The 15,708-nt window shown below is 35.1% G+C and overlaps 1 protein-coding gene across 6 annotated transcripts in view; it reads right to left on the bottom strand.

The window, feature by feature from the left end:
- HERC4 (HECT and RLD domain containing E3 ubiquitin protein ligase 4) overlaps window positions 1-15,708 on the bottom strand; it is a 139,001-nt gene that overhangs the window by 33,655 nt on the left and 89,638 nt on the right. For all 6 annotated transcript variants that reach the window (XM_030335262.2, XM_030335259.1, XM_030335260.1 and 3 more), the window contains one exon: window positions 7,627-7,746. In XM_030335262.2, coding sequence (XP_030191122.1) covers window positions 7,627-7,746 — 120 coding nt within the window. The remainder of the gene's footprint in view (window positions 1-7,626; window positions 7,747-15,708) is intronic.

Below are 15,708 nucleotides of genomic sequence, written 5' to 3'. Positions count from 1 at the left end.
AATAATAATGGATATTATAATGAAAGCTTACTACTTCACTCAACAGAAAGATACACTTTCTTGCAGAATGCTTCTACATATACTCAGGGTACAGACTCATATAAAGTGTTAGAATTTCCAAAAACACGTCACTAAATTTGCAGATGGTACTTAGCATAATGAGGAATTAATCTTACCCAAAGAGAGGTCTGGTTTTGCCCTAAGCTGCTGGGGGTGATCTATGGGCAGTTGGAATGTCAGGCCTCATAGGAGTGTCTTTGTCTGAGGGCTCTGGACCATTTGGTTATCATTTCTGCCTTCAGAAGAACTGGACACTAAAGGTTATCGGCATAGGCAGTATGTAATCAAGCCTCAATAAAAACTCTGGGCCTCAAGGATCTGGTGAGCTTCTGTGGTTGCCAATATTCTGTGAGTATCACCACACAGAGATGCTAGGAAGGTAACTCATCCCTGACTCCACAGGGAGAAGAAAATAGAAGCTGTGCCTTTGGTACCTCTTCCAGAGTCCACTCTATGTGCTTTTCCCCCTAATTTCAATCTGTATGCTTTCCATACAATAAACTGTTAACATCACTGTAACAGTTTCCAGTGAGTTCTGTGAGAACTTGTAGCAAATTATTGAACCTCAGTGTGGTGTGAGGAACCCCTCAAACTTGGAATTCACACCAGAAGTGAGTGCAGTCTTGTGCTGTCTATTCCTTATAAATTCATAGCTTGCTAAATGCTCGCACGCTTTGGGGGTACCTTTGGAGACTTTAAGATCTGAGCAAAGATTTAGGGTTCTCTCATTGTGCTAAATAAAGCCAAAGCAGTATAAAAATAAGCAAAATAAGACTCTATACAAACCCTACTTGGAGAAAGGTTATTTATTGATAGTTTCTTCCAAAAAATTCAGAGTACCAAGTTATCACTACATCAGTGCCCCTATTAACAATGTTAACAAGAACATATTTAGAAGCTGTACTGCTGAAAAGCCTTTTAGATTACACCAGTTTAATTTGAAACCAACTTCACAGGCACATGTGACATTCTTTTACAGTATATCTTGTGGGGACATTTTAAAAATGCTATTATTATCATGAAAGCTTGAATAAGCAAAGAAATACCTTTCAATATTTGCTGACTACCTATATAGCCTGCTTGACAACTATACTAGATACCAATATAGTTTATATCATGGGAGATTAAATTTATTCTTAAATAAATAATAAAATATATATGCACTATTTTTATTGCTATATGTAAACAGATAAAGGTGCTATGCATATCGTTATGCATTGGAGAAATCAATAAGATTGTTGGAATTTATAGTATGACTAAACCATACTAAAGCAGAACCTGTTTGACTGTAGGGTGATGTAAGCTGAAAGGAATATAGGAAATAATGGGACTTGTGGAAAGCTTGAGAAGCTTTTAGATATCAAGTGAAACTATTATCTAGGAGAGAGGCATCCAAGGGTGAAACAGATTAAGATCATTATTAGAAATTTCAATTTAAAGGTTAAGGATCTTAGACAAAAGCTCAAACATTTAAAACAATTTTTTAATGTTTTTTATTTCTGAGAGAGAGGGAAAGAGAATGCAAGCTGGGGAGGGGCAGAGAGAGAGAGGGAGAGAGACAGGGGCACAGAATCTGAAGGAGGCTGTCAGCACAGAGCCCAATGCAGGGCTTGAACTCACAAACCGTGAGATCATGACCTGAGCAGAAGTCAGATGCTTATAAACTGACTGAGCCACTCAGGCGCCCCAAGAGCTCAAACATTTTTAAAAAGGTAAATGCAAAAAGGAAAAAAGGTAAATGCTTAAAAGAGCATGGATGAACTCTAGAGTTGCAATGTACTTGTTATATTATTTGCAAATCTGATTCAGTCAAAGTAGTATTTCCAAGGGAAATTTAAAAGGAAAACAAAGTCATGAGGGTTGGAGACAGGCTCTATCATAAAACATGTGAGGTTAATTAAAGGTTTATTGCTAAAAATTCAACATATCACTCAATGTGTGACCTACTATTGGCTCCAAATCCACATACTCAAGTAATAGTTGTTGGCTGTTTTTAGAGTGGAAGTCCTGAAACTGGGTCAAGGTATGCCTAATTTTAGTTGCTCAATGTCCTAGAAGCTGGAGTGAGAAAGGCTTTAAGGAATGTTCCAAAAGTCAGGTTCTCATGGTCTAAAGCAGACTTCACTAAAGATGCTTTTAACACCAATGGTTAATGATGGTTCCAGTTGGTTATAGACAAAAAGACGGAGCTCATTGGCACATTTTAGTTTCAACTAATTACTTATGGCAAAGCACTATACCACTGCTGGTGTCATTTTGACTTAATGATGTAACACAGGATTACTCTAAGGGAATACTGAAGTTAATGAAGTGATTCCAGTAAATATGAAAGGTCTTGGCGATTAAATGAAAATAAAAAGATAGCATCTAAAACATGAAGGAAATGGAAATACACAAACATAATTTGGTAATCCAATACATAATCAGTCTAAGAGTTTAGTCTGTAAAATATTAATGCCATTAAAAATGATTAGGGAGCTTTACAAAGCAAGGATGAACTTTTCTAGGAAATATTACAGTTGCAAAGGAGCAAAAATGTACTTTAATCTCTTCTTTTTATTAAATGAGAACAAAACTCAAACCCAGAAAGTACTGGGGGATATTTCCAAGCTGGTCTCCCCAACTGTTATATCAGTCTATCTTTCTAGTTTGCTGGTGAACATGTCATGTTGCTAGCTCAGCACTGTTAAAGTCCAACTTAACTCCATAGAACAAAGATAGTAATGATTTATATACATAGTACAATTAATATCAAATAAATATGACTTATGACTTTAAAAAACATGTAATACAACATGAAAGACTAAAAATTTCACCAATTTACCAAGTATCTTCATTAGTATCTACTTATATATGACATGCCTTCCATAGGTATACAGTTCTTGAAATAAATTGTATTTCAAGATATGTATTTTTAAAATTATATAATAAGAACCTTATAGTAATACAAACAAGCGGACCCAGCATAGACCATTCTATACTTCATTCTAAATTAGTCCATTTTTACTAAGTAAATATTGATGATATGTAGGATAGTAACTAAAAGTATAAGAGAAGGAAGAAAAAACAACAAAGTTTAGTAGCAACCACTAAAGTATTTTCAACTTAAATGCAAAGTTAAAAGAAGGTAAGGAAATATACAACTAAGAATAGTACTTAGAAAATGGAGAAAAATCAAGTATCAGAAGAGAAAAAGAACCCATGTGCCATTTTATTTTGCCTAGAGATTACTGTGGAGGGAGAAAAACAGATAAAAAGCTGAAAAATCCAACTGAAAAAAAAGTTTCATACACCAAGATCAGAGTCTTGACGGGTGCCTGGCTGGTTCACTTGGTAGAGTGTGTGACTCCTGATTTCATGGTTGGGAGTTTGAGCCCCATGTTGGGTGTAGAGATTGTATATATACATACATATAATCAATCTTTAAAATGATCAGAGTCCTGATAAACAAAAAAACAGAGAAGCTTATAGTAACCAGCAAGAGTAGGAGGATTAAGCAAAAAACTTTACAGAGTTAGGTTAAAAAGGATGGGAAAATGAAAGGGGATGAGGTGAAAAGTTAGAAGTCTCAGCAGTACAAAAAAGGATATTATAAGTACAAAGAACTTCACAGAATTAGTTTTTAATGTTTAGAGATCAGGGAAGCATATACGTGCTGGATTCTTAAAATCCTTGACTGGGAAAGAAAAGAAATGGAGGAAAAAAATTTTTAACAGATTATAGCATAAAGCAAATATAATAAAGGTAAACAATTTCCTTACAGTATTGAGAACAAGGTAAAGTTACATATATATGTATACATGTGTAAATAAGTAAAACTTAAAGATGTATATTTCTTATAATTCATAGTAATAATGTTTTATCAAAGAATATTGTAAGCTTGCACAGTGAAGCAATGGAACTACTTTAAGATTATAACTTATTCAATAGTGTTACATATGTGTATATATACACATATATATGCATTTACATACATGTATATACATATGTTAATGTGTATACAAACATACATACACCTCTGTATCATCACAAAACAGCATGTGAGTATATTTAGAATAGATTTTTTTAAATCTTAGAGTGTTAATGTGATGTTCAGCCTAGCATTAAGACTAGCAATACAAGCATGAATTTTATTAAAAAGCCTCAGGAAAAGAGTCTTTAGAGTTATGCGTAAACGTGAAATGTGGAATAAGCGCTTTTAACTCTCTCAAAGAAGGGAGCTTTGTGAAATCAAATGTCATAATATAAATTAATGAACTATATAAATAAGAGGTGCACAAAGATCTTCAAAGTAAATGCCAGCTTTCTTTTCCCAGAGGTAGATTAGAAGAACCCAAATCACGGGTTCTGCATTCTGATTTCTAAGATTTGATATTAGGGGCACCCGATAGCTCAGTCGGTTAAGTGTCCAACTTCAGCTCTGGTCATGCTCTCAGTTCAGTTAGTGGGTTTGAGCCCTGCATCGGGCTCTGTGCAGACAGTTCAGAGCCTGGAGCCTGCTTCCGATTCTATCTCCCCCTCTCCCTCTGCCCTTCCCCCATTTGTATTTTGACTCTCAAAGTAAGTAAACATAAAAAAAAAAAAAAAATTTAAGATTTGATATTAAACCCACTATCCAATTAAATAAAGAACAATCTTTCACTGCTGCAGCCACCTATTCAACATCACTCTGTCTACAAACGAAGAGAAAGGAAAACCTTGAGGCAGAAAGAGTAATGGAGGGCAATTATCAAGTATAATAAAGATATAATCTGGACAGAATGATAAAGAGAAAAAACCTAGAAATAGGAAGGTAGTCCTCTATGGCTTCCCTCTCAACAGAAAACAGTAGCACTGAGATAGCAGCTCCTAAGGAAATTCAATTTGGTATCACCTCAGCTATATACCAAGAGGAGTCTGGATACAGGCCTGCCAAACTTAAAAGTAAACATTCAAACCATAGCTTTTCCACAAAGATTACTATAAACTAAAAAATTCTATGGGACTGGCATTGGTGTTACTTGTTATGAACACAAGTAGTTTATGACCTACATACTAGATACAAATTCATATCAAAGGGCATCTAATCTAATTCATAGTAATACAGGAAGATATGACTCTAAGATAATGTTTCTCAAACTAGGCTTACATCTCTGAGAAATATATTTTTAAGGGTCTATGAGTGCTCTGGCAGAATTTCTTATTTTAGTGTTTTTATACCAGAATTTTAAAAAATGACTTAAAAGTCTAAAATTAGGATAATCCATTAATAAACCCAGTATCACCATGAAATTCCAAGAGTTGCAACGGTTGTGATTGTAATCAAACTGGCACCAAATAGGAAGGATCTCTATGTTTAGGATTTCATACATAAATGATGTGCTTGATGAGTGAAGGCCAAATTACTATGACATCTCATTCTAAAAGGAAATGTTTCATTGTAGTTCAAATAGAGAAAGGTGAGAAAGGCAGCAAGATAACAGTGTTATTACACACCTCAGAATAGAGGCTACTGCCAAACTTTAAAGCCTGTGTATAGGAAGTCAGCAATAATAACCATCATTTTACCAAGACTTAACTATGTGCCAAGAACTGCCCTAAGCACTTTAGATGGATCATACCAATTAATCTCAATAACTATATAAGACTAGGGATAACTATTATCCCTAATTTACAGAAAAAGAATTAAGTAACTTCCCCAATGACAGAGAGTGAGTAAATGCTGAGCTCAGATTTGAACCGAGATGCTTTTATGCTACCCTACTTATCATATTTAGGCTAGGAGGTAAGATTCCTGATCATCAAAACACAATTATCTTCCATACTAAACAGTAACTTGATTTTTGAATTCGTAGTGTTATTTATAATTAATTTATAAATTTGTTATGGTTTTAGAGTTCTTTAAAAATGTAAGTTTAGAACTTGTTTTAGTGTTTGTATATATTTAAATAATATAGTCAAAAATAATGTAAGTGAACACTGGACTTAAGAAATTGTTTTACTTTAAAAGGGGTCTATATATCAGTCCAGTTTCAAAAACACTGCTCAAAGACCAGGATACCCTACGTGGTTGTGTCAAGTTTATATGCAGACTTAGGATTCCAACCTTCTAATGGCTTATCATAACACTTCAGATAAAATCCAAGTTCTTGATCCTAATTTACTAAACCCTCCATGATCTGGTGTCTATCCATTTCTCTGAACTCTCCACAATGCCATATTTTAGCCTTCCTGGCCTCTTCCTATCCTTCAATCATGTCAAGCTTGTTCTCACCTAAGGTCTTTTACTGGATGTTCATTTTTCTTGAACAGCCCATACTTCATCAGATAAGATTTTTCTGATCATCCAATTGTAAGAAACCATCCAGTCTCTATTATATTCTCTTATTTTAATTCTCTGTACTGTGTATATTATTAGCTAATATTTTTTTTTGCTTTACTGGATTACTGTCCACCTTGCCCACTGGATTATAAACTGTGTAAGAACATGGCTCTTATCTGTCTGGTTCATCACTATATTTGCAATACCTAAACTGATGCCAGTCAATATTCTCATTATTTGTTGAATGAGCAAATGAGTAGATCTAAGTCTGCAAAGCAGCTATAAATTTGACTGAAACTCCCAATGATTCTTGAGGGGAAAAATGAACAAATCTCTCTCTTAACCAAATGCACATACCAGGGAAGGAAAAGATGTTCTAGAAGTGACCGGATTCCTACAGAGGAGACTATTTTAAAATTAGCATGCACTAAATCACAGTGACATTCAAAAACTACTGTATGTGTTTACTGCCACTACACATATGCCAGATACTATTAGAGGTGCTGGTGAATAAACTTATAGAGTGTGTGTATCCACCACAAAGAGTTTGCACCTGGTACCTAGCAAGCTCCTTGTGGACAGGTTACTTAACCTTTCTACAACTGCTACATACATACTGCTTAAATTACCTACTTCAGGGGTAAAATAATTGGCCTCAAGTATCCTACAATGATTAGCAAGTAAGAGTTTTAAACCTGTTTTAGATCTGCTTACCCATTTCTATATTAAAATTTTGTGTGTCGAAATAAAGCTTTAGAAGACTGCTATTATTTTAATGGGGAATTAAGTGTCTAGTTACTAGAGACTTAGCCACATGGTAAGTATATACACATGTAGATGTATGTCAAAAATCTGAAATAAAAAGGGGGGAAAATGGAATTAATGGTCCTAGGACTCTCTTTTTATAATTCTGGGGCACTAATCTCACAATAGTACTATATTCTTAGAGTTCTACCAAGGACTCCAATATTCTCAACATAAAAGAATTAAAAGACAACCTCATGGAAAATAAGTGAGAATTAAAAGTCCATGTCACATTTGCATTTTTCTTTAGTTTGGTTTGGCTTTGGTGTAAGAGTGGAGTGTTTTCTTATAAATACTGCATAATAAGTAGCTGCTTCTTCCCAATGTGCTTTTATTTCAAAATAAGCTTTGAATAAAAGTTCTGAAAAAACCTTGGTGTTTCAAAAACAAGCAACAGTTTCTTTTCTGTGAGAATAAATGATACACAGAAATGAAATGATAAAATGCAAAAGGAAACATACCATTCCATAGGCCTGTTGTTGGACCCAGTTGATATAATCATTCCTTATGTCTATCAATTCTTGTACTTCATGTATATAAAATTTATCATATTGTATAATCTGTCCTGTTTTCTCATTTACCTACAAAAACAAATAAATGTGTAATTAACATTAGGTTTAACCCGTACCTAATACAGAGATTGAAAAATGTTAAAACAGAAAAGTTCTGAAATTTCTTAGCTAATTTTCTCTATTAAAAAAAAAATTTACTGAGTGCCTACTATATGCAAAATGCTAGTTAAGTGCTATGTGAACCACAAAAATATCTAAGATGGAATATCTGCATTCAGTACCTCAAAATCTAGTAAAAAAGAAAAATATTTCTATAACCACCACATAGTAAGAGATATGTACCATTAAAGTATATACAGTATATAAAAACTAGAATCTATAAGAACTTCTGTTTGGGGAATAGGAATTAAATAAGAATAGCTAATGCTTGTTAAGTGTCACTCTGTACTGGTATCTGAATAAAATGAAGAAGTGACATTTGGGTAAGACACAAAAAATGAAGAGAGTGCAAATTATCACCTTAGAAAGTACTTACTAATTACAAAGGTAAAAAGTCTCTCCAGTGGAGAACACTAACTTAACTGAGTGATCAAACCAATCACCACCAATACAGAGACAAATATTATGTTCCTGGTAATGCAACAGGAAGTATAAGCATCATCTATGAAGCAGAAAAATGTTTAGCTTGAATCTAATCAAGTCTCTTGATCTAAATTCAAGTTTGTAGGAAATACAAGGGACAGAGAAAAAGTAAACATCACCGTAAGGAAAATAGCAGACAAATATTCTGATTGTTAGGACTTGCATAAGAAGACTGGCCAGGAGTTTCCAAACAGTTAAGGTAATGGGATAAAAAAGTGGGGGCTATTCTTTTTATTTTTTAATTTTTTTTAATGTTTATTTTTGAGAGAGACAGTGAGCGAGCAGGGGAGGGGCAGAGAGACAGGGAAACACAGAATCCAAAGCAGGCTCCAGGCTCTGAGTTGTCAGCATAGAGACCGACGCAGGGCTCAAACTCATGGACTGCGAGATCAAGACGTGAGCCAAAGTCGTCAACTGAGCTACCCAGGCACCCTCCAAAACAGTGGGGCTATTCTAAATCAATAGAGACACAGAGGTGTTCTGGTATGGGATACAGCAGAGCTCCTTGCGTTAGACTAGCCTCCTGACAAAAACAATTATAAACTCTGGACAGTATATAAAAAAACTCAACAATCTGAAAACACTGGAGATCAACCCAAAGCAAGCAAGCAGAAACAAGAATGAACACAATCTTTGAAAGAAGAAAGCATGGGTGTGATACACATTTTTGCCAAGGAAGTGCTTCCAAATCAGCATATGTAAGAGCTCAAGCACAAAGCAGCAGTTTTACCAGAAGAGTAAAAGACTCTTTACGGAAGAGTCATAGGTCACAAAGTGAGACAGCCAATGTGGCAGTGAGGAAGTAAAACTTCCAGAAAGGAATCTAGAGGATGAAGCCACAAAACCAGTCAGCAAATTCCCCATACATCATTGGCTAACCTTTTTTTTTTTTTTTGAGGGGGGCGGGGCAGAGAAAAAGAAAGGATGCAAGTGAGTGAGGGGCAGAGAGAAAGAGAGAATCCCCTGAGAGGCAGACAGAAGGAGAAGTGAGGCTCACCTAGGGCTCATGCTCACTGACGCAGCGCATGAGCTCATCTGATGTGGGAATGGAACTCACAAACTGTGAGATCATGACCTGAGCCAAAGTGAGATGCTTAACGACTGAGCCACCCAGGTGCCCTGCTGGCTAACTTTTAAACCATTAGTGTATAGAGTGAGACACTGGGGGAAAAAAACACCCCAGCAGAAAGCAGCACCTGGGAGGTTCCTCTTAAGGTAGACTTCAAGACAAGTATTTCTGGAGAAAAAAGGACACATTTGGTAGGCATGATGATAAAAGGATTAATTTATCAAGAAGTTGTAACAATTCCAAATAACAATGCTTTGAAATATGCGAAGGGGGAATTGATACAATTTGATGGAATTTTTAACACCCCTCTCTTGGTAACTGATAAAAAATTGACAAAAATAGCAAGAAAAGAACATGTGAACAATTTCAACTAACTTGAACTCACTATAATAGAACATACCACCCAATAACTGTATATAGAGTGTTCACTAAAATAAAATATCCTGGACCACAAAACAAGTCTTACTAAATACATTTAAAAGAATCCAAAGTACACCCAGTATGTTCTCTGACCACAATGGAATTAAAGAGTTAGTAACTAAAAGACATTTGGAAAATTCTAGAACACTGCAATCATTTTAAATAAAACCCTTTTTTTTAGTTTATTTATGTACTTTGAGAGAGAGTATGCATGTGCATGTGTGGGAGAGGAAGAGAGAGGAGGAGAAAAAGAAACGCAAGCAGGTTCTGTGCTGTTAGCATTTCAGGAACCATGAGATCAAGACCTGAGCAGAAATCAAAAGTCTGACACTTAACTGACTGAACCACACAGGCACCCCTGAACAAAACACTTCCAAATTACCCAAAACTTCTCTTGAATCCATCAGAGAGCTAAAGCCATAAGATAACCAAGGAGCCTGAATCCCAAGGATCGACAGATACTTCCAAACAGAAACAGAATGCCAGAAATGGGTCACCTGTGGCAAAGCAAGAGGGAAGATACCACTGTCACACAAGCAGGGAAGAGGAAATCAGCTAAAATTTTAAGAAATTGCTTAAGACTGAGTATGGGATAACCTGACAGGGTTTTATAACCCCTAGGTGCCCCAGACAGTTTGCACTCACTCAGACTCTCTTCCACAGACCTCCACTGGGTGGTCTCTGGGATGACTGGAAACAGCAAAAGATCACAAGTCTCTCTCAGTGGTGCAAGGAATTGGCTTCCACTGTGAGAAAAAAAGAAGGCCTGCCATCCTGCCCATATCCTTTGCTTATACAGAGAGAGCAAAAGCCTTAAACTTACACTGAGAACGGTAAACCAAATTCTATGCATTGTTGCTGGAGGAGGGGGAAACACCCTCACTTCAATAGCTGGGAGGAATGGGGGACAACAGTCCTGAGCCCAGAATCTTATATCAGTAGGATCAGAGGATCCCTAATGCTGATGGAGGGAATAGAAACGCTGAGTAAGTCCCACCCTGAGATCCAGGCATACACAATCACCTAAGACCAAGGCTAAGACAATAACATCAAAGAAAATTTTCTGTGTCCTCTCCTCTATTAATCCTGGAAAACACTGAGTAACAAGCAAGACTAGTTTACCACTGAGGAGAGGCAAGAGTGAGAAGAAAAAACCCTCTATCAAGCAGGCATACAAAGCAGAACACAGTGAGAAAAAAAACTTTTGACATTTCACTTCTGTCCAAAGCATCAGGCAACACTAAAGGAATCTGAGGCCTCTGGTATAAAGCCAATTCAGATAGTGGAGCAAGAAGAGGCTTTAGGAAAATATTGAATAAAATTAAAAGTGTATCAAAATTTGAGGGATCCTACTCAAACAGAGAAAAGAAAAAGAAAACTTAGCATTAAATGATCATATTAGAAAAAAAGGTTTAAAATCAATGATCTAAGCCTCTGTTTTAAGGACCGAGAAAGAGATGACCAAATTAAGGACAAATCAAGTAGAGAAAAGGATATAAAGAGCAGATATTTCTTTTTTTTTTCTTTTTTTTTCTTTTCTTTTTTTTATTTATTTTTTTTTATGAAATTTATCGACAAATTGGTTTCCATACAACACCCAGTGTAAAGAGCAGATATTTCTGAAAGAGAAAACAAACACTAGAGAAAAATCAAGAAAGCAAACGTGTTTTACAAAAATATCAGTTAAGTTGATAAGCCTCTGAGGAAAAGGGAGAAGACAAATTACCACTAACAGGAATGAAAAAGGTGGCATCACCACACAGACACAGACATAAATATCACCACACAGACCTACCAAAATTGACTCAAGAAGAAACAGAAAATATAAATTACACTGTACTTACAGTAAAACTTTGGATTGTGAGTAATCTGTTCTGCAAGGGTTCTCCATAAGACAAGCAAACATTTCTGATAAATTTTAACTTGATAAACGAGTGACATCTTGCAATACGAGCAGTATGTGGCACCGAACATCACATGATCACAAGTGAGCCAATGGTTCTTTAAATTCGCTTTGATTTGCAAGCACTTTGGATTATAAGCATGTTCTCGGAATAAACTGTGCTCGCAAACCAAGGTTTTACTGTATTTATAAAATTTAATAGGAAATTTTAAATTTCCTAGAAGAAAACTACAGGCCAAGACGGTTTCACTGGTGAATTCTATCAAACATTTAGGGAAGAAATGAAATAATATCAATCTTAACTCAGAAAATAGAGAAAGAGGAATTATTTCTTAAAAAAAGTTGGTGACAATATGAAAAACAAAAATTATCAGATCAATATCCCTTATATAAGCATAAAACCTTCAATAAAATATTAGCAAATTAAACCCAATAATATATATAAAGTATAATACATAATGCCCAAGAGGAATTTATCCCAGGAATGCAAGGCTGGTGTAACATTCAAGTGTCAATGCATTTCAGTACATTTCAGAAAAAAAGGCAGGAAAAAAATGGTTTGTTCATCTCCACAGATGCACAGAAAAGCATCTAACAAAATTCAACATCTCTTCATAAAAAACACTCTAAGCAAAATAGGAATACAAGGGGATTTCTTCAAAGAGATAAAGCCCATTTTACTGCAAGTCCATAAGAGTAGAAAATAACATGCTGTGTATATATAAAAAAAAAAAAATCCAAATGAATCTATAAGAGAATTACTGAAACTGATAAATTAATTTATCAAGGTCACAGGGTGCAAGATCAATACACAAAACACAACTAAATTTCTCCATACTAGCAACAAACAACTGGAAAAAAAAAAAAAACCTAAATTTCATTTACAATAGCAACAAAACCAAATATTTAGCAATATATTTAACAAAAGATGTATAAGACTTCAGAACTACAGGGGCACCTGGGTGGCTCAGTCGATTAAGCTGCCAACTCTTGATTTCGGTTCAGGTCATCATCTCACAAATGTGAGATTGAGCCTCGAGTCTGGTCTCCATGCTGGGTGTGGAGCCTGCTTGAGATCCTCTCTTTCTGCCCCTCCCCTACTTGTGCGTGCACATGCGTGCACTCTCACACGCACACTCTCTCTCAGAGGAAAAAAAAGAAAAATAATAGTATTACTGTTAGGTAGGAAAATGCCCAAGAAGAGGAATGCTGAGGTAGTATCAGAATTTACTTTCAAATGACAAGAAAAAAATACATACATATATGTAAAAGCCAAGGTGACAGCATGTTAACAATTACTAAATCTAGAATGGGAGGCATGTACATATCTACTTTGGGGCACGTAGCTGGCTCAGTTGGTAGAGCATATGACTCTTGATCTCAAAGTTGTAAGTTCGAGCCCCATGTTGGGCACAAAGACTACTTAAAAATAATATAGTATCTTTAAAAAAAATAGGGATTTATCTTTCAATGTTTCTGTATATGTGAAGATATTCAAAATAAAAACCGAAGAATAAAGTGAAAGAAAAGGATTTCAAAAAGAAAAGCTTGAGGAAGAAAAGTCTAGACAAATATAAGGAGAATAGCATGAGCTAAAGGAAAAAAATTTCATAGGGAAATTGGGTTTTGAGAGTCAACAAATGATAGAATCAGAGTGATATTTTATGAAAGTTATTCTGTTGACAGTGTGAAGTATACTAAAAGTTAGTACAGAGGCTAGTAGTAGGGAAATAAATCAAGATATTAAAGACTGAAGATTTCTAGATAATAAAAGAATGCAGAGCCTGTGGTAGCTGATACAGAAAAGAGTCAGACCTAACTTCAAAATTTCAAGCAAGAGTAACTGGAAAACAAATGCTGGCAACACAAAGACATATGAGTCAAGAAAAGATGAGTTTTGATGGGAGAGGATGAGAGCTGGGAAGGATGAGAAATTTGGTATTAAATCTTTTTTTAAATTTTAAAATGATGGCAAGACTGTCAAGTAGCTCACGAGAAAGGCCTGCCTAAAACACATTAATTGAGAACATTTTCCTTAAAGGAGACAACTAAAGCTGTGACAGGAGGTGAGACAGTAGAAAGTAAAACAGAAAGGACAAAGTGCAGACCACTAAGAAATATGCCACATTTAGAAGAAGAAAATAAGCCATCGAAAGAAACAAATTCGATCTAACATACAAACTAAATAAAACTAGCTAAATTTCCTGTAAAAATAACAAAAAAAATTGTTTACAATTTTCAAAAATCACTAAACCAACTAAGCAGCATTTGAAAAGGAACAAATGAAATCACCTAGTAGATGCATAAATCAGACAGGTGCTTATGTCCAAACAGGTACTCTACGCCATGAGATGAATGAATGGGCAAAATAAAATGAGTAATACACACACACACACACACACACACACACACACAGTTCATGCTTCTAATGGCACTTTACATTTTCACTGAAATACAGATTTTACCTTAAAATTCACTCAGATGTTATGTTCCACTAATGAAATAATAGTAACTATCATTATGGACCAATTACTAAGTACATGTCATGTACATTATTTCATTTAATCTTTAAATCAACCCTATGAAATAGATACCATTGTTACCATCATATGGACAAATATACTAAGATGTAGAGTTCAAGAAACTTAACTAAGGTCACACAGCTAACAGAGCCAGAAATCTTAACTCACTATATGGCCATCTAATTTTTGTTCCTTGATATATGTTCATATATATATGAGTATTTGCATAAAAGTATACAACACATAGTTAGAATGCTACTATATTTAGAACATATATACACATTTTTTTCTTTTTATGAACATGTAAAATTGCCATCAAAGGACACCTGGCTGGCTCAGTCAGAAGAGCATGTGACTCTTGATCTCAGGGTTTTAAATTTGAGCCCCATGTTGAGTGCAGAGATAACTTAAAAATAAATAAATAAGCCTAAAAAAATTTTTTTTTAAATAAATAAAACCAATCACATACAGCCAATGCTTAATCCTGGGGCCCACTCTTAAGGGAATAAATAACCCAGTTTAAGAAGCGCATGTTAATCACACCGCTTTCATTTTCAAAGTTGACACTTTTAATCCCTCTATACACTGACACAAAGCACTATGAGCTCTTTTTTTTCCCACTGTTTGATTAATTTATATCAGTGGTCAGGATACACATTTAGGAAGAACTGACCAGAGTAAAACTGCTATTCCTGGCTTTCAAACAAAACTAAGATACCTAGTTTATATATCGAGATCAAAACCTTCATCCTAGAGCAGGGTCAATAAACTACAACCTGTCAGCAAAATCCTGCATACAGACTATTTTTGTAAATAAAGTTTTATTGGAAAACATCCATGCCCATCTGTTTACACACTGTCTGCAGTAAAGTTGAGAGTTGTGGGTTTTTTGTTTTGGTTTTTTTTTTGAGTGCTGTTTCCACAGAAACCACATGGCTTGCAAAGTGTAAAATACTACCTGGTCTTTTACAGGTAAAGTGTGCAAACTCTTGCCCTAGAGTCTTGTCCAAACTCTATTAAAAAAGAAAACATACACAATAATTACACAAAAATCTCTTTGGCTTTTCCGTCTCCAATATTTATGTTTATAAATATACACACCAACTTTTTTTTAATATTTATTTTTGAGAGATAAAGTATAGGTGAGCAAGATGGGGGGCATGCAGAAAGAGGGGGAAGAGAGGATCTGAAGCTGGCTCCATGCTGACAACAGAGAGCCAGATGCAGGGCTTGAACTCATGAACCCTGAGATCTTGACCTGAGCGAAAGTCGGATGCTTAACCAAGTCACCCAGAAGCCGCTACACACCAACTTTTAATCATGCTGGACTCTAAAATTTAGCAAGTTCCATACGAAATGATTCACATCTCACTGACCTCTGAAATTTTTATTTTAAATATTTTATTTTTATTTTATTTTAAATATTTTAGATTTCATTTAAAAGAAAATGTTTTTTAATGTTTATTTTTGAGAGA

Source organism: Lynx canadensis, chromosome D2, assembly GCF_007474595.2.
Source record: "Lynx canadensis isolate LIC74 chromosome D2, mLynCan4.pri.v2, whole genome shotgun sequence".
Classification (NCBI taxonomy): Eukaryota; Metazoa; Chordata; class Mammalia; order Carnivora; family Felidae; genus Lynx; species Lynx canadensis.
The sequence above is the reverse complement of the archived record's forward strand: the minus strand, read 5'-3'. Positions and strand labels throughout refer to the sequence as shown.